General features: G+C 35.7%; 1 protein-coding gene across 1 annotated transcript; it reads left to right on the top strand.

Annotated features, from left to right (window-relative positions):
- The first annotated feature begins 24,508 nt into the window (after nt 1-24,508).
- Nucleotides 24,509-25,495, top strand: LOC120629435. Its single transcript, XM_039898378.1, has one exon. It carries the CDS (start codon nt 24,509-24,511, stop codon nt 25,493-25,495), a length of 987 nt encoding a protein of 328 aa, XP_039754312.1.
- Nucleotides 25,496-25,915: the final 420 nt, after the last annotated feature.

Genomic DNA, 25,915 nt, shown 5'->3' with positions numbered 1-25,915 from the left:
TCCATATTTAATCTTTGTCTGAATTCCGGTCACGAACGCCGCAGGGCAGGGGCGCGTGAAAAATACAACTCCCTGACAGATAACATTTTCCCTAGATTTGTTTTCGTTGGGTTCGTGACAAATAGGAAGCCTTAGGCCCTACTTCGCAATATAAGATTTTCGAGATCATCCTACCAAACCACACGAAGTAGCGTGGTGGTTCTTTTCTAAATTTTGTCTGGTCTGCGTCCAACAGTGGGCATTAAATGGACAGATTTTAATTGATCAATGATGTCTTTATCTTCAAATATTTAAATATTAATATGAAGCGGTGATAGCCCTGTGGGCAGGACTTCGACTTCACTAAAAATCACGCAAAAACGACAGGTTTTTATAAGTTTGACGTGTTTGTGCTGCTGTATGCTGTTTTTTTTTGTTAGAAAAGTAAATTAGTCGGGAGAGTTCTTAGCTGTGTTTGATGTAAATCGGTCCAAGATGGAAAAAAAAACAAATAGGAACTAAAAAAAACAATGGACACAACAAAAATAAACTTAAAAAGAAGGATACAGACGGCGGCCTTATCGCTTAGTAGCGATCTCTTCCAAGCAACCTTAGGATTAGGAAAACCAATTTTCTAAGTTATGTGCATTTTTTTAAGCTTGCTGCTTGATTTACTGTCTTCTGTTGAGAAGTTCCGACTTCTGATAGACACTTTATGGACTCTACTCGTCATTATCAGCATCAACATCATCGTAATCTGGTCTATTGGGGTTCATCATCCTCAGCCTATTAATATGCCACTGCAAGGCTCAGACGTCCATTAGAGGGTTCTAGAACATTGACCCACAATGATGCTCCGGTGCGGGATGGCAGGCTTTGTAGTTCAATCTTTACTAATGCTACAAACGTCTGTTATAAACATCAGAATGTTGTCTGGCTTATCGTTTTTATAGACGAAGATAAAATAATAAATTGTTGTGACATGCATATAGACAGCTTAAGATGACCTTATAACCACTTTTTTGTTCCTGCATAAGTTAGCCCAATCGGTGGTAAGTGATGTAATGATACAGTTAGCGGGCTAACCTAGTTGAGGTTTCGCACCCCAAACGGTGTCTACGTGGCAACGTAATGGAACGCTAAATCGCTTAGCGGCACATCTTTGCTGGTAGGGTGGTTACTAGCCACGGCCACCAGGACGGGCCAGAGGAAATGAGAAAAATATACAATCCGTAGCCCCCGCCGGGGTTTGAATGCTCACCACTGCACCAGATGTCGTCATGTCAGTCAAGAGAAAGTACGGATACAGTACAAACAAAAAATAAACAAGGGCGAAGCCACAGGCAACATATATGTGTGTCTAGATCAAATGTGAATGTCTTAATATTAATACATCAATTTTTTTAATTTTTTTATCATTTATTTTATTTTTATAAATTTTTAATAGTGTTTTTTATTTTATTTTTAAGCATTATTAAAAATTAAAAAAAAAAAAAAGATTAAATGATAAAAATACATCAGACATCTTTGGTCTATTAATAATCAGCGGAAGGCATAAAATAACATGTAATTAATGTTAAGAAGGTCGAAATCAAGGAGAACGTAGAAAGTACAACCCCGTGATAGAAATTTCCCAAGACTTGTTTTCGGTATGCAACGAAAATTAAAACAAAAACCTTTGAATTCACTGAGTGTCAACATCGAGACGTCTTGTTAATATCGCGTATTAACTTACCTTATAAACGAATCTAAACTATGTTATATGAAGGGAACAGCAGGCAAGCAATGATACAAAAACTGTATGAAAAATATCGCAACTTATCATGACAACTGTTTCTACACAAAAGCACTTTTACACATATCAAGAAAATCATATATTTTTATTATCCATTTCAGAAACAAAATTCAACAAAACTATTTATTATTATGCTGTAAACGAAAGCTATATATAGATAGTAAAGTTATTAATTCTGTTTTACATATATATTTGAAATAGGAATCAGAAGAAGAAGAAATACATTATTGCACGTATAACATACAGGAAAAGAAAAAGTAACGAGTAATAATACAGTAAACAATGTAGATATGCTAAGGCGGCCTTATTGCTGCAAGCAATCTCTTTTAGCAAACTTTTGTAGACAGGACTTACAGCAAGAGAACTGGATAGTGCCAAGAGTGTTGTAGTATATACATAAATACCAAAATGTATAGATACAAATACATAGATAATTTAAATAAATATACGTTATATATAAATATAAAATATACATAATATATATCATTCATAATTAAGTAGATTTTAATACATAATTAAGAAACACTAATAAAGCAAATTTTAACTTCAAAAGCCATCACTCAAAGAAAGGTAAAGTCCTGCAGAAAAGAAGGTTATAACAAAAAGCAAGATTTTTGAGTTAAAACAACTCTGTATTAGTCTTTTAGTTATTTTGTTTTGAACTATTTATATACGTACTTGCATAAATCATAATATAGACACTAGTATTTATCAAAGGCAACAATGTTAAATATGTTTGTCAGCGAGGAATGTTTTATGGCTTTTAAACCACGATTATTAATTAACCGTGTTAATTATTCAGTAATCAGTGCAAATAAACCCGCGAGTGGTTACAGCTGTTCATAATTAAATTCTCCCTTTGAAACAATTACAAATATTTGTTTTTTGTATGTTTTATGATGGGGAATAAAATGTTTATTTTTTTTTAGCAAAAGGAATTTTAGGAATTTTATTAAGATTAAATCGTAGACATTAAGTTTCTCTACGGCGTAGAAATTTAACAAGTTGTTTAAACGTTAAAATATGACTATATACAAGTGGCAACTATGTAAAAGAAGTCTAGGATTAAATAAGCACTCTTTGCATGAAGACTAAAGTCATTTAAACAATGCATTGGTACTGCCATTGATGGGAAACTCCGAAATATAACTGCTAACTATGTGAATAATTAGGCGATAAAAAGAGTGATTTTGCAGGCGACGGAGATCATACCTATCTAGGTATGCTTGTGATATAATAAATCGGGAAATCAAGAACCACGTGCTTAGCGGGTTTCGAAACTAAAATTTAGTTTCGCAACTATTCAAATCAAGGAACAAATTATATAAAAGCGTCATTCAATAGCCTATACTGTACACTGCAGACCTCTTGTGACAGACCTTATTTTAAATACTCCACTTATTTATTAAAACAACTTAAATCTATCTAATGCGACAGCTGCTTATTAACTACGTACTTGTACTTTATATGTAATTGTATATATATATATTATTTATTTTTTATGTATTATAATTATGCATTATTGTTATGCAGTCGATGTAGTTTATATTATGACATATTTTTAAAATATTGGACTATCCCATTTCCATAATCATTTATTTTCTTCTTTCATTAAGGGTTGTCTGGAGGAGATCGTTTAAAGCGATAAGACCGCCTTTGCGCATTATTATTTTTGTTATTTCACTGTTTTCAATATTTATTTTCTCTATAGAGACTTTAGGACCGTGGGGTCCGGAGGCACGAGCTCTTCTCAAAGTATTATCGAAAAGGGTTATCCAGTCTACCAGTGTTCCTACAGCAGGCAGTTACCTTGTCCATGCTGCCAGCGTCTTAGAAACTGTGCCTCTTTGCGGTGGTTTCGAAGACGTTTTAGATTTTATTTAGTTTTACATAGTTTATTTTAGGTTGTATATATAAAACAAATATTTTAAAGAATAAATAAAATTAGTATTTTGTATATCTGTTAAACAAATTTACGATTTATTTTTCTCTATCTATTGTGTGCAATAAAGAATGTATCTACGTACCTAACATATTTCATACAGTTCATAAAAAATAATAAAATTGATACAATTTGTTAATAATTAAAAGACTAGTAATAATATTTTTTTCAATTTAATATTTTTTATTTTAGTTATAATCAGTTTAATATTAAATTTTCTTTACATTAAATTTCCCGGAATTGTCTCGGACCGGCTCTGGTATCGCACGAACATCACCCAAAGCGCTAAATGGACGTCAAGCGCGCTTAAATTGTCTCGGGGCCCATTTGCAGCGGTATTGTTCAGTGATAAATTGTTTGCACCATTTGCAACGATACATGTACCGTGTACTGCGACGTACGCGGTTGATTGATCACAATTGAAAACTTCATGTGAATTGAACATTATGTGTGAATCGTACAAAATAGAGTTGTGGTTAATGCAAAATTTATTTTTCGCAATCAGAGGGGAAAATTTTGATAAAAAAGATGATTCGACGGAACTTCAAACTGGCAGGTTCATTATTTTACTCGTGTGGGTCATCTCCAAGCGGCCAATAGGCCGGTCGGGGGTACGGGCCTCGAGGCAACACCTCCTTACCCGGGTCATATTCGCAGGGCAGCTATGCTGCCCTGGTATTTGTTGTTTTAGCCCCTGTCTAGGGGCTAGGGCCCGCCATCATTGGCTTTGGGCCTGTTGGTTTGTCGTGTCCGTAAAATGTCAGCGTCACTGTCAGCGTAGTCGTCGTCGGCGCGCGCCAGGATGTTATTAATTCCGATGGGCCTTGAGTCATCCTTGAGTGAAAAATTTAAACAAATAGGTATTCTTTCAGTAGCTTCGCAATACATTTATAATAATATAGTCTTTGTGAGGCAAAATATTACTCTTTATAAATCAAAAGCTGAAATTAACAATCGACTTACCAGAAACGGTCATAAATTAGTGATATCTGCATATCGTCTGCGAAAGGTGCAGAACTCCTTTGTGGGGTTGAGTATACGCTTTTACAACATGATTCCTAAGGAAATTCTCGACCTACCAATGCATACATTTAAAAAATGTGTAAAAACGCATCTAGTACAGCGAGGTTACTATACATGTGATAAATTCCTCAATGACAAGGTAGAATGGAAGCAGCCAGCCTCGCTCTCATCTCCCGCAAGATAGCAAAATGATTGTAAATGTTGATGTTGGAAAAGAGCAACTACTGAGTTTCTTGCCGGCTCTTCTCGGTAGAATCTGCTTTCCGAACCGGTGGTAGAGTCACACAAACATGCATACTTGACGTTTCAAAAGTGCTTATAAAGTAGGCCTACTTGAAATAAATGAATTAGAATTTTGAATTTTTTTGAATTTGATGTCACCATTTGTGCCTCCGCGTTGTCGCACTGGCGGGGGTGATTGGAGGAGCTCTCGAGGTAGTGGACGCCCTGTTATAGGTCTGTCCAGCGCTGGGGCTATTTCGTGGAGGTGTTCGCACGGCCTTTATTTTACTCGAAAAGCAAAACAAATAATTTACAAATTAATCACAAGATGGCGGCTCAACGCGTGTAGCAGCTGCCTTTTACAAGCAAATGCATGGGTTTTATTTTTTATTTGTAAATGGATTTCTAACATTATATTATTACGAAAGGTTGATTTTTGAATTGTTAGATAACTTATCTGGAGATAGGAATTCAGGCTGATTTCGTACACTACAAATATAAAAAATTCGTTGACGTTGAATATTGCACTACGGATGAGGGATCCTAGTTCTGAATTCGTGATCCAAAAATTGTTTAGTTATCAGTTATTGAAGTGAAATATGTTCAACCCCAGCCGGGAATCAGAAAATTCGTATTCCTTCTGCAGCACCTACCTGCGGTCTCTAGTCCATTCATCACTACATTTTAGTGACAGCCATCTTTTATATCATCATCGTCATCATCATATCAATCCATTACCGGCCCACTACAGGGCACAGTTTGACTTCCACAATGAGAAGGGGAGTTGGTGGACTCCAGCGCGGTTTGGTGGACTCCACACACTTTTGATAACATTATGGAGAACTCTCAGGAGTTACGGAGTTTCCTTTTAACCGAAGCAAGTGATATTTTGAATTGCTTAAAACGCACATAACTTTTTCTAAGCTAGAGGTACGTACTGGGATACGACACTGAGGCCCCCGAATGTGAAATAGAAGTCTTGGCCACTGGGCTATCACCGTTTCATCTTTTACATATTAAACATTAATTGTAGCACCAGAGCACTCAACGAGTAATTGCTGCTTTAGTGACTCTTACTCCGAGTATTGATGGAGCATAAAAGATGGAAGATTGTTCTATAAGCTTCTTACGGTAGAAGAATACCAGGCGTTCAGAAAGTGTAGAAGGTTTCCACAGTGTGAAGTACGGGTCAGAGAACATGGATGGTAGTACTTAACAACTTCAGAAAACCCGTTATAAATTCGATAGAACACACAATTAAGATATTAACTTAATCTTGTCTTTTATTATTAATATCGCATGCCTACAAACGGTATCACGTGTATATATCGCAGAGCAGGTAATTTCAATTGCTTTTGCGATTCAACGCTTGATGTATAACGTGAATTACTAAGTACTCGGTTGATTGATCACAACTAAATACTTTGATAATGTTACGCTCCAGCGGTTTTAATATTAATTACGATAATTAACACTGATTGTATCAATAAAGCAACATTGTGCAATACCCTCGATAGTCCTTTGTCACAATAGGATACGCATCATAAATTTGAATTTAGAATTTAGAATTCTGAACTATCATCCTAAATCTAACGTCCTACTGTTCAACACGGACCTCCTCTCTCCCTCTCTTACAGGAAAGACGACTTTAGGGAATATTATTTTTATTCCACTACAAGTTAGCCCTTGACTGCAATCTCACCTGGAGGTAAGTGATGATGCAGTCTAGCAGTAGCGGGCTAACGGACATCGTACCAGAACGCTTAATCACTTAGTACATGTTTGTCGGCAGACTGGTAACTAGCCACGGCCAAAGCCTCTCACCAGACCAGAGAAAATTTAGAAATCATAAATTTCTAACTCTTTTCTCCTCACTGAGAATTGAGCTTTCTATAACGAAAATCTATAATCTGTAACAAAATTCTCGGACACGTTCCGTAGAACTTTTTCAGTTTTTAATTTTCTTTTTTTTTCCCCAGTATTCACGATTTTTTTCAACTTTAGTTTTTGCATAATTTTGGAGATGAAAATATTGACACAAATAAAAAATTCATCAACAATCAACACACTTTAAATATTAAAACTTTCTAATACGCAGGCGCAAACACATGCATTAAACACATGGAGTCCGAGAACGTCTAATGTGTTCTATCTCAATCTCTCGCCGGCTGAATCCTATACATTTCTGTGTTTGTGTCTCTATGGACTAATTTTTTCGTTTAATCGAGTTTGAAATCACAACGATTCTAAAGAAGTTTCACTTCAAAAAGGTTTAGTATAAAATTAAGAATATTAATAGTCTATAATTTCTTTTACACAACGGGACACTGAGTCCCGTATTTAAGAAATGTTGATTAATAACGAAAATCTTAGTTTAAAATCTTTATCTTTATTTTTCAACAGTGTAAATTATAAGAGAGAACCAAGAACACTATTAATTGATTTAAAAAAAAAAAAAAACCACCTCCGCGTGCGGGGCTTTTGTGTACCTACCCAAGCAACCGGCGGTCAGAATGAGGAACCTCACAATACGTGCCGTTTCAAGAATTACAGCGTTCTGTATACGACCCAATCCACCAACCAAGCGAAAGCTTTTTAAGATGTTGGTCGAAGTTTTCGCGATAAGCCAATTGACTGAAACAACTATCGGAACAATGACTGTTGACTCAACACTCCACATGGCTGTAATCTGGTGAGCAAGGTCCAAGTATTTCGATACTTTTTCCTTTGCAGCTTTCACCAAATTATCATCGTGTGGAATAGTACTGTCAACAATAATTGCACGGCGCACTGATCGATCGACTATTAGAATATTATGAATTGAATTCCTAGATCATAAAAACGTGTGGACAATCTAACACTGCATACGCCATGAAGGTTAAAAATTTACTTGACATGTTATTTATTAGCTATTTGATTGACTTTTTATCAGAGTTACATATTTAATAAATGCTTTATACAACGTGTAAATGAAAACCAATATAATACTTTAAATAAAGGCTACAGATACCTCTGTAGACTATTTATTTAACTCTGTAGTCTGTTTATTTAAAGTATTTACTTCTATGTCTATAAGTCATTATTAACTTTCTATGAGACTTATCTGTGAAACCGAAACGCTAATAGTTTTTGAGTAAACCATTGCCATAGTTTTTACTGAAACCGACGCGTCACATAGCGTAGGTACAGTTTATCTAAAATTGGTTGTCATAAGTAAACCTTTGTTAATGTTTTGAATTAGTTTGTATGGAAAAAAAATATTCTTCTTTTGATTTTGATTTAATATTTTTACAGGGTTTTTCCTTACGAAACATACTTATAAACAGTATTTCATTAATTCCGCTACACGTTGTATAATTTTAGATAGATTTTAACTAATTTGTTGATTTTGTAAAACATCGACTTTTTTAAATTTTTAACTTTTTAATTTGACTTCGTATTATTGTAGACCAAAATACATAAAGCTTTAACCTTTATGTATATTGTACAAGACTGTTATTCTTTACCTACACTTGGAGGAATTATAAATTTTATAAATTTAAAATGCATATGAAATTTTCGGAACCGACAGAATTTGAACCTGCGACTCTCTGGCAATCGCGCCCTGGGCGCTTTAACCAATAAGGCTACGGCTCTCCTACCGTCGATGTCGAAATTAGTATATGCATTATACATCAGTCTTGTAGCCCCATCTAATAAGAAACATTGCAGTTTAGATCTACGTTTTCAAAGACTGATATTCGTAAGCCTATATCGAAGAATTTATCCAATTCTTCGATATAGGCTTATGAATATATGTTATACTAACTATAGCTTAGGTTATGAGGACATTTTTATAATTTTATTTGCAGATCAAATATCGGGTTTCATCCCGTGCAATCTTCCGCACGACATACAATCATTCAGGAGCGATGCAAAGGAAGCCGTAATGCCTCTTCAATAAAAATGACACGAATATGCTCGAATTCATCTCAAAGGTTCATATGCTCGGACGATTTTTAGACTACATATTTTTTCCCGAATTAAATTCTTGCTCTCCGACCTTTTCCTACGTAATATAGCTGACTAAAGTAAGAAATTTTATTCGTGACACCTATTTATAGAGGCAGTTAATACTTTTAAATCTCAAGTACGATGTCACGTAGAAATCGATTAAAAGTATGAGTTTACATATAAATGCAATTCTCCTAACAGGTTAGCCCACTACCGTTTTAGATACCGTTACCGATACCGTGGCATCGTTACTTACCTTTTGGTGAGATTGCAGTCAAAGGCTAACTTGTAGTGGAATAAAAAAAATATAGCTCTTAAGTCGTCTTTCCTGTTAGAGAGGGAGAGAGGAGGCCAAGCAGTAGGACGTTAGATTGAAAATGATAGTTAAAAATCGAATTTATATTATTTCCTTCTGTCAAGTGTCAGTCTACGAGTTCCCTAAACATTACGCACAGCCGAATCGGTGTCGTAACTTTAGATGACGCCTTGTTTTGTAGTCATCATTCAAGAGTTGGTGAAAAGTATTCTACTCTACGCATCACCCAAATCATCAGGCATCCGATTTAAGCATTTCCTGGGCTATGTGTGTGTTATTTCCACACAAGTCAGCGTTCATTTTTTTATTTGAGCAATTTGGTCCTATTTTAACATCTGCTTCCGCAGCCTTTACCGTCTGCTCGTTAAAAACTAACCAATTTCCAGTGGGAAAGTTAAAATAAAATGTAAATTTCACGTCAACCTCTCTAATTAGCACAGGTTAACTACAGTGCAGATGTGCTTTAACTTTTCATAAATCGGGACAAGTTGCTAAAGCTGCGAGCTCACTGAACAGGTTGTTAATCAAAATCAATCATCAACCCATTAGCGACCCACTATAAAGCACGGGTTGCCTTCCTAGTTTAAAATATAATTCATTAGCTTGCGTCAATTATCACTATAAAAGAAGTATAGTATTGTCATGAAGCAACTAATATTATAACAAAAATATAGAGTAGAGTTTTTTTTTCGGATATTGTTATGGAAGAGCGGAGTCTTCTGACACAGATGTAGTACTACTACATCTAAAAGAAGGTTCCAAACTTGCAATCTTGTTAAAACTGTAAAAAATTTGGAAAAATAAACTATTTATTTATTTATTATATAGCTTTTTGTAACACAGTACGTCCGAAGAAGAATTATTATTGATCTTTGTCGATAACTAAGGTCTATTAACAGTCTATTAATTTCTAAATTATCATTTAAAATATCTCTGTATCGTCTAGTGGTTGTGATAGTTGGTATTAGGCCCGTAGTTAGCGATATGTATAATTCAGAAATGGAAAGTGGGTGAGAACCTTATATATAATGTAGTCACGTAGGCACGGTAGGGCAGGAAATTGCATATGATATAGTGTCACGGTTTTATTTGATATAACCCAATAAAATATGCGAACTATACCCTTAGTACGGGATCAGCACGGTCGCTAACGTATTGAAGCTTTCGATACTACAACCATAGTATCATAGTAAAATGGACCTAATGACACTCACTTTTGATTCGAACTCCGCATTTAGCCAACGTGGTGGATTACGAATTTCACCCTTCTTATTCTGAGAAAAAATCCGTGAAATTATGATTATTAATATTTTCATTGAATAAGGTAATATTTTTTCACTATTTAAACTTTAGAGAACTCTGAGAGACAGAACGACGGACAAAATGCAAATAATTTCGATAACTCGTAGTGAAATTGCTCACTTAGTTAAACATTATTATTGTAGAACCTGTCGAGATCGCGGTTAAATTAGCGAATTTGATAAATATTATGAAAAAGGTTATAATAATTATGAAAATAAACCTTAATGGCAATGGCACTAGCTGTAGAATTGCAGACGAATTTGAGCATTACAAAAGTGTCCATAACATTCAATTAATCTCACGTTTCGATACTCGAAAACGATAACACGATTGCGAGGGTACTACTGTCGTACTAAGGGTACTGCTATGACATTTAAAGTGAAGGAAATAGGGTGAGACGTCACGATATGACGCCATGAAATTGACACCACAACTCTTGTAGAGCCCAGATGAATAATGCACAGGGACTGCTAAGTTTATCAGAAAACCATGGTCTCATTTGTTTTCGAAAACAAAAGCCTTTTTTTGCACCCACACGAGGTATTTCTGTATAGTCATTATCAATTTACTTTCGGAAAAATTTTCCTAATACTCCCATCTGTCTCCTCTCAGAATGAAGAAGGTTTAAGCCATACTCCACCACGCTGGCCCAGTGCGAAACGGTGGACACCCTTGAAAACATGGAGACTTCTCAGGCATGCAGGTCATGATGTTTGCTTTTACCGATTAAGCAAGTGATATTTTAATTGCTTAAAACGCACATAACTCAGGAAAGCTATAGGTGCGTGCTGGGATTCAAACTCGGGTCCCTGAAAAGAAAGGCGAAGTCCCACTAGACTACTAGTCTAGCAACGCTTTGTGAGTAGGTAATATATACCTACCTATAATATGAGTACTTTCAAATCAAAAGTATCACAATAGGCATTTCAGGTATTTACCTGATGCATATTCCAAGATGATTCTAAATTCATAGAAAAAACTTTACGCGTAATTAACTCGTCGGACATACTTCCTCGATAATCCACGTAAGCTCATATATTTAAACAACATTATTATTGTATATTTGTTACCGAAATGTATAATTAAAAAGCAATTAAGCGTTATGTAATTATTGTAGTCAGTGCAATTAATCAACACAGAGCAATTACTGACGCAGGCTGAACCCGACATATTGGGCATGTAGTAATAAAATGGATATAATTGAAAAAAGTCATGATCAGATTTATAAGAAGATTTCTCCCTTGTTCTCACTCGGTTGTGAAGAAGATTCTCGAAATATCCTCTCTTAGTTCACCCTTTCTTCTTCTATGAGAAATACGTTGTCAAAATTTTAAGTTTACTGACTAACTAACTATTAACAACGGTTAAAAATGTCTGTATTTACTAACAGACATTTTAAACCATTGTTTAAAAACATGGATTTATAGTCTAGAATAAAATTACGTGTCGTGTGAAGTGAAGGCAAAAAGAATACACTAATTGTCACGCCCCTCCCTCTTCTCGCGGTTGTTGTACGAGGTGACGAAGGGAATTTGACGGAGAACGGACAGCAGCATCCTCTATACTACTACAACCCTCCAGCTGGCAGAAGGCTTTAGTCTGCCATTGGACTGTTAAAAGCTGTTGATGTTATTATATCGCTATCTAGCACCAAAGAAAGCGTAGCTAGTGCTATGGGTACTAAAAGAAATGATGAATATTTTTATGAATAACATACATAAACACCTATAATATACACATAAACACCCAGACACTAAAAAACATTCATTTTCATCACTCAAACTCAATTCTCCAGTTGTGGGAATCGTACTCACAGCCTTGGACTCAGTAAGCAGGGCCGCTGACCAATGCGCCATCGTTCATCGTTGGGCAGCGTTAATAAAAGCCGAGTCGTTTTTAACTTTAATTGGTATTAAAATTGTTTGATAAGTAATCAAAATTAATATAAGAAGTTTTGACACAAACAAAAAGTTGTTCCTTTAGGGCCAGCGCCCAATGGTTGGAAGGGCAGGCCATTTTATATGCACCATACGTACTTCTTTTGCATATTATTAATAATAAGACACAGATTCCAATGTTTAAATATTGACTTTTACGACTTTTACGTACGAATTTACGTTAAGTAAAGAAAAAATGTTCTGCACTGACGTCCCCGTCATACAACGGCTATAAGGCTTCGTTTTGAACTACTTTCGTACCAGAATCTTAAATATGGAGTAACACACATGTAAACTCGATATTATATGAAATATGAACGTATATTCCAGAAACGACACCTATAAAAATAAAAGCCCAACGATCTGTTGCGAATAGTAAAACAAGTAGTAATAAAAAGTTTCCCTTACAAGTAAAACCATTCAGTAACCTCTGAAGGCAATTGCTTTCTATAAATCAAAGCTCTAAAATATTATATCACGTAAATAAACTTAACGACAGACATAACTAAGGCATGTTCTTAGGGTGAGCCTCATTTTTATTGACCCCTGACATAATCCATACTAATATTACAAATGCGAATATGTGTCTATGTGTATGTAAAGTTGTTATTTTTTTGAAGTAAAACTTCTTTAGGCTCGACTACGGTGTACCTCAGATCTATTTTCAGACGTATGTGTATTTTCCGCATAAATTATGTGACGATTGCGAAATTCTATAATATTCAATGACAAGGTTATATTGACATTTATTGTGAAAATTGACTGGCCAAGTAGATGGCGAGCCTGATGGTAAGTCGAGAACGATTGCCTATAAAGGAGCAATGTCCTGCAACGTGCCTATGTAGATTTAAAGCCCATCATTACACCGGCACCTAATACTTATAATAATCCTGCCCAGTAGCATGGATAAGCTAACATTGGTAGGTATGGTGGAGGGTCAAAGGCCACACGACCGATCACCTCGTCACTGATCTGACCAGGTAAAGTCGCTTACAGGACTCCTATTTCAAAAGCTATCAGAAATGCCGAGTTTAGAACAGGAAGAGGAAGGCTGTAATAAGAAACGCTTCGAAGGAACTTTAATCCCGACACGGTAATGAAGAAAACGACTAAGCAATGATGATAGTGTAGGTATGGTGGAGGGTCAAAGGCCACACGACCGATCACCTCGTCACTGATCTGACCAGGTAAAGTCGCTTACAGGACTCCTATTTCAAAAGCTATCAGAAATGCCGAGTTTAGAACAGGAAGAGGAAGGCTGTAATAAGAAACGCTTCGAAGGAACTTTAATCCCGACACGGTAATGAAGAAAACGACTAAGCAATGATGATAGTTTGAGCCTACCAGAAAACATTGTATAAGCATCTGAAGGACTAAGCTATGAATTCCCATCTCGTATCTGTGTCCACCAGGGGGGACATTCAAGCTGATGATGACGTCACACCGTCTAAAACACCGCAATGTATGCGAATTCATGTTTGGATGTCTTGACATCCAAACATGAATTCGCCTATACTGTACGTACGAGTTGAAAAGTATATCCCACATTTCATTCAAACGTATCTTGAAAAGTATATTTCACATTTCATTCAAACGTATCTTAAAAAAGTGTAATTACTGCAGCGTAATTAAAACCGGGAAGAATGATACCCACCTCATTAAGCATGAGCGAAATAAAACTGGTAATAGTTTAGGCTGGGAATAGTCGTGCGCCAATCGGCCGTCAGAATTTAGTTGTTAATAAATTCTGACAGCCGATTGGCGCAGAGGGCAGCCACATTGCTTTCTGAGTCCACGGCCGTGGGTTCGATTCCCACAACAGGACAAGACAGAATACAAACTATTCTGAACATGAATGTTTTTGACGTGACAACGTCTTATAATTCGATGGAGCCGACTGCACGCACGAAAAAAGATGACGTATGCGGCGTTACCTCGCTCTGAGGCGTTCCATTCCAGGCTTGAAGTGCAAGCGAGAGCGCGGAACGAGCGACAAAGAGGCACAGTCGGCCTCCGCGTTCGACATCTGTCTCTCTTCTACTTGAGTGAGCGATGCGTCCGCGTGGACAGCTTCTATACAATAATACATTTACATTTTTTCAGCAAGGATGAAGTGCAGTGAAAAGTGAATGTGGTGTCAATTGTTTATAGCAACGATACTATCTATCTATCTATCAAACAAATAAAATTAAAATTTTCTTTTAAAAAATGCAACCATTCCATCAGTATTTTCTTACGACGTTGTCATGTTCAACTATCGTCAGTAAGCCGACTTTACAGACAACCAATTTTTTTAAGTGTCTGGGTGTTTATCTGTATATTGTAAGTATTTGTGTAAATTCTTCATATAAAAAAACATCCGTCATCTGAGTACACAGGACACAAGCTACGGTTACTTACTACGAGCTAGATGGCGATGTGTGTGTTGTCGTAGTATATTTATTTATTTAAATTCAAGGTACCGGCTTTAATCCTAGGAGGGGGCAACTTGGAAATAAAAAAAATCTGAATCTTAGCTGTTCTGCTTTGGTGGGAGGCTTGACCATTGCTAGTTACCTACTATTGTACTATTATACAAGTAACATCAATCGATTTAGCATCTCGATATGATGCCGCTTAGACGCAGATGAAAATTATCGGTTTATTATAACTGCAATACTCCACTTAAAGTTAAGACTAAACCTACAAGTTAAGTCTAAACTTTTAGGGGAGTATGAAGAAAAAACACTCCGCCCTACTACAATGAGTGTTGGTGGGTTTTAACTATGACGGTCTCATAAAAGATAATGAAGCGGTGACAGCCTTGTGGTTAGAACTCTCAGGGGACAGAGTTCCAGTCCCAGGACGCACCTCCATCTTTATAAGTTATGTGCGTTTTCAGCAATTATAAAGATAAAACGATTTCAACGTTGAATGGGAACATCGTGAAGAAAACTGCATGCCTGAGAGTTCTCCATAATATTCTCAAAGCCGTGTGGTGTCATATTATAAAAATTAAGCATAATATTATTAATGACCTCAGACAGTTTATTTTTATCCAATGAACAAGTAATACCGCAAATTTCCAAACTCCGGATCTATATACTGGGCTAACTTGAAATTACGACCTCGTGATTCGCAGTCGATTTTGCTAGTCATTAATATACTAAAAATACTACGAAAATACACACTCCGCCGTCTAGCCCCAAAAAAAGCGTAGCTTGTGTTATAGGTATTAAGATAGCTGACGAATATTTTATGAATATATTACATATAAATACTAAAAACACTGTAAAATATTTATGTTCATCACACAAACATTTTTCCACTTGTGGGAATCGAAACCACGGCCTTGGGCGCAGAATGCAGGGCCGCTGCCCACTTGCCCAACCGGCTGACTAAATTGCATCAAAGATAAAGTTTTTTACATCACTGAACGCTAAATATAAGATAACAACATACAGTCGCATCCTATATGCTCGTAGATACAACGTAATGGCGGCGCGACGGCGTAAAAAACCAGACGTAGCTCGGCGTAGAATCATATAATAGACATCTGTCTACGAAGCGCATTAACCCGTACAAGCTAGGTTTCTGTTTTGTATTTCGTTGATGGCATACTGGCGGAGTTCGCGTGTACTTTTAAGTGTCGAATTTTGTTTTTGTATTGATTACTTTTCTTAGCTTTCCTCTAAAACTTCAATACTAATTGTTTCTTGTATGTTCGTATGTAATGGAAGAAACAATTATTGATCCTATTTCAAAAATCCTTACACCACAAGCAACGTTCTAGCGGATACACTCGTAAAATAGCTTATATTTCAATTCAGTGACCTTTTGTTTCCACTCAGGTCAGGTACAACTAAACCAGAACAGAGCTAAATGAAGTTTATCGAACTTCATTTATAAACATGTCCTACAAAATTATTATTGTTTAATACACCTTTAAAATTCTGGTATGACATATACCTATCTCAAATCACGCACTAAAAAGGTTAAAAGTCTTAACTATTATAATATATTACAAAAACAATATTTAAATCTTTATACAACAATAATGATTTTCAATAGTTTACTACACTCATTCTATAGTATAGGAAGTTACCTTCATCTATAAAACGTTCAATTGTATCAAAAACTATCACAAAATAACATTGTCAAGTTTAAATTATTTTCTAAATAACTAAAAATAAAACCCACACCATTTAATGTAATATAATCGGTGTAATATATCTTAAACTGCATAAATAAAACAGTCGATTCTACATTGATAATAATTTTCAAATGTTACTATGTTAAAATTACCGTCACCTCTACATCGTTAAATTTTATCGAATGGTATCATTAATACCATAAAAGCAATGTCAGTGTTCTAACTTAACGTAAAGTTGCACCATTAATACAGATTTAATCTGAATAAGTATTCAATATTGAATAAGTATTCTTATACTCAAACTGCGTAAATGAACTAGCTGGTGCTTTATTTGTAATAATTTTTAACCGTAAACTCCACAACCTTACAATGTATAGAAAGTTACCGTCATGTTTACAACGTTTGATCAAAATCTGAAATTGTTTCCAAATCTGTCATAAACCAATCAATGTTAAAATGTATGAAAAACTATCTCATCTTCTTATCTGTCAGTTGGGACAATCGAGTGTTGAAACAGAATAAAGTGGCGTCACTTGGATGCAAGATGGAATTCAAAGTCTATAAGACTAAATTACTTAATCCTTATAATATACCTACTCTACTCTTCTAAAGAAATCAAATAAAATCTCAAAACAATAACTGCCACAACTGCAACAGATTACCGAATGAAACATTTGAGATGTCTCTCAACAAATTCAAAGTTTATATAAAACGTAAGCTAATAGAAAAATCCTATTATAATATTAAGGATTACTTCAACGATAAAAAAGCTTGTGTGTGAGATTGTCTTACTAAATATTGGCATAGCTAAATATTAATTGACTATGAGGTAGCAAAAAATTGCCCTGCTAAATTTGTTATGGGCTTTTCTTGGACCAGGTGCGTTTGAAACCCTCGTAGCTCTAGGTTTAAGTTGGCGATCAAAGTTATCACGATTAGGTACCTCAAAGTTATTAATTAAAAAATACAGAGGACAGTTCTAGTTCTATTATCTGTTATCGCAAGAGTTTATTGGTATATTTTAACGTACTAATCTTCGCTATGTTCAATAGCCAGTTCATTGAGGTAGGTTATTTAAATCACCCTATAGCCTACGGACGACTTTTTTAATCAAGCGAAACTAGGAATAAATTATTATGTTAAACTAATAAACTAGATATATAATATTATTGGCTTCCCCCGTTCGGATTATCTGTTTTTCCCGAGGCTTAGTATTCTATGTGTTAATCCGTTTATACATTCAGTTCAAACCATTCAGTTAGCTAGGCATGGCACTAATTTTTACATATTTAATAAAGTAAATATAGTGTAATGCATTAAGAATTCGATTATTCAGAAGCTACTAGTATTTGATATTCAAAAGATTATATAATTTTAAGAGCAGTACCATTTTTATATACTGTCATTTCCGTATTTTCTTAGTGCTGTATTTATCATCGTATTTACAATAAGTTTAATTATTTTAGTAGAGCGTTACGAAAATTTACTTACATTGTATATAAAATTATATCAATAATAGAAAATGTAATATAGTTTCAAAAGTCTAAGTACCAATTCCAACCGTACAATGTATCGAACACTCAACTCAACGGAATCTTGGCTACATCTTTGTTCCAAATACAAGCTTCACCAATAAATACCCTCCCTATAAACAAATATAACTTATATTAAGCTCACCTATTTTCGCGGGATTGCCGAAAACTGCTACTAACAGCGCAAGAAAAACGAGAGTTGATCCTTTCCAATCCATAATGGGCACTTTAAAGTCACACAGGAAAAAAATATTACTCGCGTCTCATAGTCTACGAAACCATTTCGATTGCCAGAGCGACGCTGACGTCCTCTCACCTCGACGGCATCCGGAATACTAAAGCTAGGACTACGACGGTTACATTTGGTTATTATTGATTCTTTTAAATGTTATTTTTGGTGATTTAACATGTTATATTCTAACGTGATTGGTGTAATAAACTTTCACGAATTTTGTATTAATTTCTGTTACTGTTGTAACAATTATTTGATTTGATCCTTTGTTTCGAATTGTTTACTAATTTTATTGGTTGACAAAATGGTTTTACTGTAATGCAATAAACTGGTTTTAATGTTTAACTTATTAGTGAAATAAACGATGTTATATTTATAATTATAGAATACTATAAAGTGGATTGCAAAATAATAAATTTTTGACTTAACCGATAAATATTGTATTAAGCGGTAAGTTTTTAATTTAATTAAACCGAAACGATTAAATATAATCATTTTAAGAAAATTACTTAGAGCCAGACTTTTATCTGCACCCAAAGAAACGTAATATTAACTCGTACATTTCGCTGTAATTGTATAGCGTACAATTTTCAAAAATATGTAACAACTTCATTATCATGACGTCAACACATTACTGGCCCACTACAGATCACGGGTCTTCTCCTACAATGAGAAGGGGTTAAGGCAGTAGTCCACCACGCTGGTCCAGTGCGGATTGGTGGACACCACACACCTTTGAGAACATTATGAAGAACTCTCAGGCATACAGGTTTCCTCAAAATGTTTTCTTTCACCGTTGAAGCAAGTGATATTTTAATTACTTAAAACGCACATAACTTAGAAAAGTTAAAGGTTCATACTGGGATTCGAACTCGGCACCCCGAAAGTGAAGTCGAGCTCCTACGCTAAGCGCTATCATCGCTTCTTTATTATCCTTAATTTTTGCAATTTTATGAAATTTTGCTAATTTAATAACTCGATCACATAGTTTTTTTTTTAGTTTTATTCACAAACTTTTAGGCGTTATGTGCGTATCAAGCAATTATATCACTTGCTTTAACGGTGAAGGAAAACATCGTGAGGAAACCTGCATGCCTGAGAGTTCTCCATAATGTTCTCAAAGGCGTGTGAAGTCCATCAATCCACACTGGGCCAGCGTGGTGGACTACGGCCTTAACCCTGCTAATTATGAGAAAACCTATATTAATATTGCTTATACCTATACATTACATCTGCCATTTGCTTGGTCTATCAATTATCAAAAAAAAAAAAAAAAAAATTATATTCTATGTCCGTCTGTAGGATGCAAACTATCTCGGTCAAGCTGTAACCGATCTTAGCATAGAGATAGTATTTGTTATCTACGCATGGCGCCGTAGGTAACAAATGACTACCTGGCGCAACGGTGAACGCTGTGAATTTAAGTGCGAGGTCCCGTTTTCGATTCGGATTCGGATTACGATTCGGGTTATAATGTCTGAATTTTCTATGGTCTGGTGGGAGGCTTTCGCCGTGGCTAGTTACCGCCCTACCGACAAAGACGTGCCGCTAAGCGATTTACTGTTCCGGTGCGATGTCGCGTAGAAACCGATAGTTATACATCCCTAACAGATTAGCCCGCTACCATCTTAGAATGCATCATGACTTACCACCAGGTGAGATTGCATACTAGGGCTAACTTGTAGTGAAATAAAAAAAACCCTTTTTAATTGCGTTAAGTAAAGTAACTTTTACGTTGATGCTGTACTCGAAGACAAAATAACCTGTGTTAACAGGACAAAATTTCCTTTTCCAGGATTCAGCATACATACATGCAAATTTTATATAGAGTGTTTGATTCGCGGTTTGTTTGTTATATGTGCTCAACCACTGCACCGATTTTGATGGATATTTTTATCACGAATAAATAGAGGGTTCCTACAAGATTCTTAATAACATTTGTTTTGTGGTACTATATATAGACATGCTTTTAGGAAAAGATAATACTTATTTAAATCCGATCAAACCCTGCTGTTGGGAGAGCCTCTTAGCCCAGCAGTGGACTGTTATAGGCAATTGATAAAGCTCGTACTATTTTTAACCTTTATATGTCTTTTGAAATATTAGTAAAATAAGAATACTTCCGTACTCTGACAGCGTTAGAAATCTGGGTGTAACTATGGATTCCACTCTAAGTTGGACTAATCACTTAAAGGAAGTCAGCAGGAAAACTTTTGCATCTCTAGGCTCTTTGCGTCGCCTTCAATTTTTCCTTCCGATTCCTACCAAGATTATGTTAGCACAGACTCTCCTTCTTCCTATTCTGGATTACGCTGACGCAAGCTTTGTTAACCTAACTGACGATCAGTTAAATAAACTTGAGAGACTTCAAAACATTAGCATTCGGTTCATATTTGGGTTACGTAAATATGACCATGTATCACAATTTCGCTCTCGTCTCAAGTGGTTACCTATTCGACTTCCCCGGAATTTGCGCATTCTTTCTATTCTCTACTGTGTGTTGTTTTTTCCTTCTTCTCCACCTTATTTAAAGGAAAAATTTGAATTCGTTGGTCGCCCTGGTGAAGTTCTCCGTACTGCAAGGAAGTTGATCTTAAGGGTGCCTTCACATAATTCATCTTTCTTCCACCGATCTTTCACTGTTCAGGCTGTTAAGCTTTGGAATGCCTTGCCTCTTGAAATCCGAGAGGCACAGTCTATTACCATTTTAAAAAACTTGTCAAAGATCATTTTTTGTCTGCATCTGCGGATCTTTAACTTGCCTATTCCCTTCTGTTTTATTTTGTGGTTTGACAATATTGTATATATTTATTTATTTTTGATATTAATTATGTAGGTATATATTAATTATTATCACTATCTATATATTTTATTGTAAGTTTGTTATATGTACATATTATATTTGTATATATAGGTTTATGCATGTTTATTTGCAACACAGTACAGTTAAATGCACCACCTACCTCTCTTCTTGAGCTGTTTTTAACGCCTTTGGTTGCCTGGAAGAGATCGCTATGTAGCGATAAGGCCGCCAAATTGTATACCTTTTGTTAAATTTTTACTTTTAATTTGTTATGTTTATGTGGTGTACAATAAAAGTGTATTCATTCATTCATTCAATACTTTTAAATCCAAGAAAGTTAGGGAAAACTTTTTGAAGTTATACTTCTTTTGGCGCGTTAGGAAAAAATGAGAGTAAGTTTTTACGTGCGCACACCGTCACGAACAAGCAACACCGTGAAGTTAGCTTTAGTCTACAGTTAAGTTCAAAATTAGGTTTGACGGTGTACACTTGCAACAGTTAAAGGTCTGCGGGCTCATTCCGGTGATTTAATTGTACAAAAATCTCAAATTTTAATGTTGAGTGTAACTTAGTTGTCCGATAATGAGATAATTAGATAATGAATTATCTAATTATAATAAAGCTTTCTATGTATTAAATGCCCAGATTTTTTTTTTTTTAAGATTATTATCTTTTTACGCCAAAGAAGTAGAACTTCTAACGCGTGTACATAAGTACACATCCGTTTTTTTATTAACGTCTACATACTACAGGCACTGTTAATAAATAAATAAATATTATTTTTCCTCAGTGGGGTGAAATGTAATATTTCTTTATAGCGCTATAACTTTCTTAGTGTGGATATAAATGCAGATGTTTACGAGCATGCAGACTACATGCCATATTTACTGCACAATATTTAGTCAGCACTCCTCCAAGTTTTCTTACAAATAAGCAATATATTATCTGCCTCGATAGTTAAGTGATTGAAATATTTTACTACGGATATCGGATACGTGTTGAATTTGGTTTAGGTCCTGACGTCTGGTGACCCAAGAGCTGACGCTTATTTAGCCCAACGGCTAAGTCTAGCAATTCAAAGGGGGCAATAGCGCCAGCATTTCGGGTACCATGCCCATAAGAGAAGTTAGGCTTATATTTATTGTAAATATTAATTTTAGTTTGTAATTATTAAATTATTATTACTATAACTAATAGTCTGATCTGTGACCATATTTTGACTAGTGCAATAAAAATTTCGAATCCTGTTTAAACTAGCCAACTTTTATTACTTGCGAGTTTCTCCGCGCTTATTTTTTATTTACCGCTGGAACAGTTTGGGTAAGAAGTATTCTTGGCTGGCCCTTGGCTGACATGCTATTGCTGCGGCGCGTAGGCGTTTTATGCCGAAGCAACGCCAAGGGAACGTGTCCCACTGGGCGACAAGGCGCGAAATAAGGCAGGTATAAGAACCCTGGAGCTCTGCCTCGTGCGCTGGTCGGCACCCGTCTGCTACGCACTCCGGACATGTTCTTCTACCGTGTTAAGGTAGTCGTAACCTTGCGCGGGGGGAGGGTTTAGCGACACGCAATAAAACACTTCTGAGATGTTTCTGATCTCAATGCTCTGGATCGACGACTGACTGGCGGTCTGTCAAAGTGGCCTATTTATGTCAGATTCTGTATATGTGAGCTATCGAGTGTCAATGTCTTCGACCGAAAATGGAAGCTATCGGAGACTTTTTATTTAATAATAATTCCTTAACAAACTAATTGTATCGTAACCTAATTGTCTCCAATTTCTATATCGTGTTAGTTTAACATTTAAATAATATCCTATTTACCTAATAACCCTTAATTAATTATTATCATCTAAGGTAAAAGCTAGTCGCCGACAGCTATCGTGTGTCTTAATCCTTTCTCGGTCAAAATTTTTAGTAAGTTTATTACACCTTGGTGCCGCAATGACTCATGGTTTTTCTTTTGAGATAATAAAAATTGTAGTACCATAACGATATTACAAAGTTGGCATTGTGTACGAGAGATAGCGTTTATACTCTCCACGCTGTTCCAATGCAGATTGGTAGATAGATTATAATCTCATGTAATCGCATGCAGAACTATCCGTACCCGAAGCCGATTTTCTAACCCCAGGCTAGTTTTTACCTGTAACTTATTGACATAATAACCTAAAACGTAGCATTTCTCTATGTTTCTCTGGTGTAAACAAAATCGGTTTATTAACTATATTTAGATACACTGACCTCTATTATACTATAATAGATAATAGAGGTCAGTGGTTTGAACTTTATTTCAAAACGCGTCAAAAATATTATAGTTACTAATTACTTGGATATTTTCCGCAGAAAAACGTAGTAAACCTAATAATGGAAAATTTTTGTGTGATAAACATGAATATTTTCAGTTTCTGGGTGTTTATCTGTATATAGTAAGTATAAATGTATATTATTCATAAAAATATTTATCAGTTATCTTAGTACCTTACGGGTACCCCAAGCTACGCTTACTTTGGGAATAGATGGCGATGTTTGTATTGTCACAGTATATTTATTTAGTTATTTTATTTAATATCTTTTCTGTGTTTCTGTTATAGTAAACAAATACTTATGTAACAACGCATTCAAACTACTCGTATGTTCAACTTAACTTGTCAACACATATGAGGCAACTTAGAATTTCTTGGAAAAACTTAACAAATATCTATATTTCTCTCATATAAGCAAAAAGTGTAACGACATATTGAATCTATGTTTGAAACTTATTTAAAAATACCTCGTAACATATTATTATATTTTCTTAGAATTTCTCGAAGGAAATACCTCATACCTCTTCTATGTTTCTCTTGTGTAAACATAAAGTTTATAAGCACATTTAAACTATGTTAGAAGCGTATTCCAAAACACCTCAACACTGTATATTAAAAATGACAGTGGGCAGCGAACCTGCTTTCTGAGTCCAAGGCCGTGGGTTCGACCTCAACTAGAAAATGTTGGAGTGATGAACATGAACGTTCATCACTCCAACATCGTTCATTCGCTTTCGGGCCTCGTTTAAGAGTGGACGCTGTATTAATTTCTTGCAATATAGTCACACTGATTAGAAGGAAATCTCGAACTTAATGTAATCGTAATAAGTTCTTTAATTGAGTGCAGTGTTTCAATTGTGCATCGAAAAATTCCATTAGAAAAACATTTATCTCTACTGCCATCCTTTTCTGGCATCGCATGTGCCGGTCGTAACTGAAGGACGCCCTCACTTCACCCCCGCTGAATTCTACGACAACGAATACCTATCATCTGATATGGATTTGCAACGCACACCGCCTACATGTATACCAAAGTGTACATCTTCGCCGGACTTGTCTTCGATAGATGATAGCTGTTTCGTGGGTATGCGTAACAAAGAGCTGATGCGCAAACGCAAACGAGACTGTGACGAAGGGTATCACTTCACGACGATGGAAGAAAAGTTCAATGAACACGTTGCAGCATGGTGCTGCAAAGCTGACGAATCTATCAGTAATACGGTTTCAACCGCAATCAAAACGGCGCTGTCAAATGAATTATTAAAAGTTACTGCAAGCCTTGCTGATATTAACTCAACAGTCCTCGGCCTACGCTCGGATAACTCGTCTATCAAAGACTCCTTAAATGACGTGAAAGAGCGGCTATATGAAATGGATAAATCTATGTGTGCTGCAAGTGATCGCCAGGACTTATTCGATACCCGGCTATGTTCGCTAGAAAAACGCAATGCGCTTACAGAAACCCTACCGGAACAGCTGCTTAAACTAGAGAACAAGATGGCGGCCATGGAGCAGCAATCCAGGGAATGTAATATTGAAGTTGCTAATCTACCTGAGCGGCGCAATGAAAACCTAGTCGGTATGATAATAAATTTGGGAGCAGCAGTAAACTGCCCGATTACACCCGCCAACATTATTGCAGTCCACAGAGTACCACATGCAACCACCCAGTCCCGACCCAAGAACGTGATTGTCAAGCTTTCCAGCAGAATTTTACGTGATAATATCATAGCAGCCTGCCGTGCTAAAAGATACCTGAACACTGAGCATCTCCTGATTACCGGTACCAGACAAGCTATATATGTCAATGAGCACCTTACCTTGATGAACAAATTACTTTTTCGTGAGTGCCGGGAACACGCAAAGAAGCATGATTACGCATATACTTGGGTTAAGCACGGCACTATACTGGCTCGCAAGACTGACACGTCACCCGTCTTGGCTATACGGACAAAAGAAGACATCGTCTCGAAGCTTAAATAATTGCGTTACAAAAACTGTGGTGTTATTAAATTGCTTGTCACTCATTTATAATATGGTATTAGTATTAAGCAGTGAACAAAAACATTTTTTTTTTTTATTGCTAGTTTTAGGTAACGAAAATTCTCATGCAGTTTGTGTCGGATACAGTGGCTCACATGTAAGTAAACATTATATACACTTAGAATATATCTTTAGTGAACTAAATAATTCCATTATAAATAATATTTTCATTTTTACTATTAAACTTTATTACATGTTTCTGATAACAATAATACTGTCGATCCTGTCCTATGGAAAGTTAATAATAGCGGTAATACTTATTACACTTATTTTCTTTTCTAATGGATAAAGTCCTTTCAATATATTACCAGAATTGTCGTGGAATACGGACTAAACTCCACACGCTATATATGAGCATTC

The sequence above is a fragment of the Pararge aegeria genome, chromosome 14, assembly GCF_905163445.1.
Source record: "Pararge aegeria chromosome 14, ilParAegt1.1, whole genome shotgun sequence".
Lineage (NCBI taxonomy): Eukaryota > Metazoa > Arthropoda > Insecta > Lepidoptera > Nymphalidae > Pararge > Pararge aegeria.
This window is presented reverse-complemented; position numbering and strand designations above follow the sequence as displayed.

Bases quoted from the DNA above. Each gene is read 5' to 3' on its own strand.
- LOC120629435 (XM_039898378.1), top strand. From the start codon at position 24,509: ATGGATTTGCAACGCACACCGCCTACATGTATACCAAAGTGTACATCT.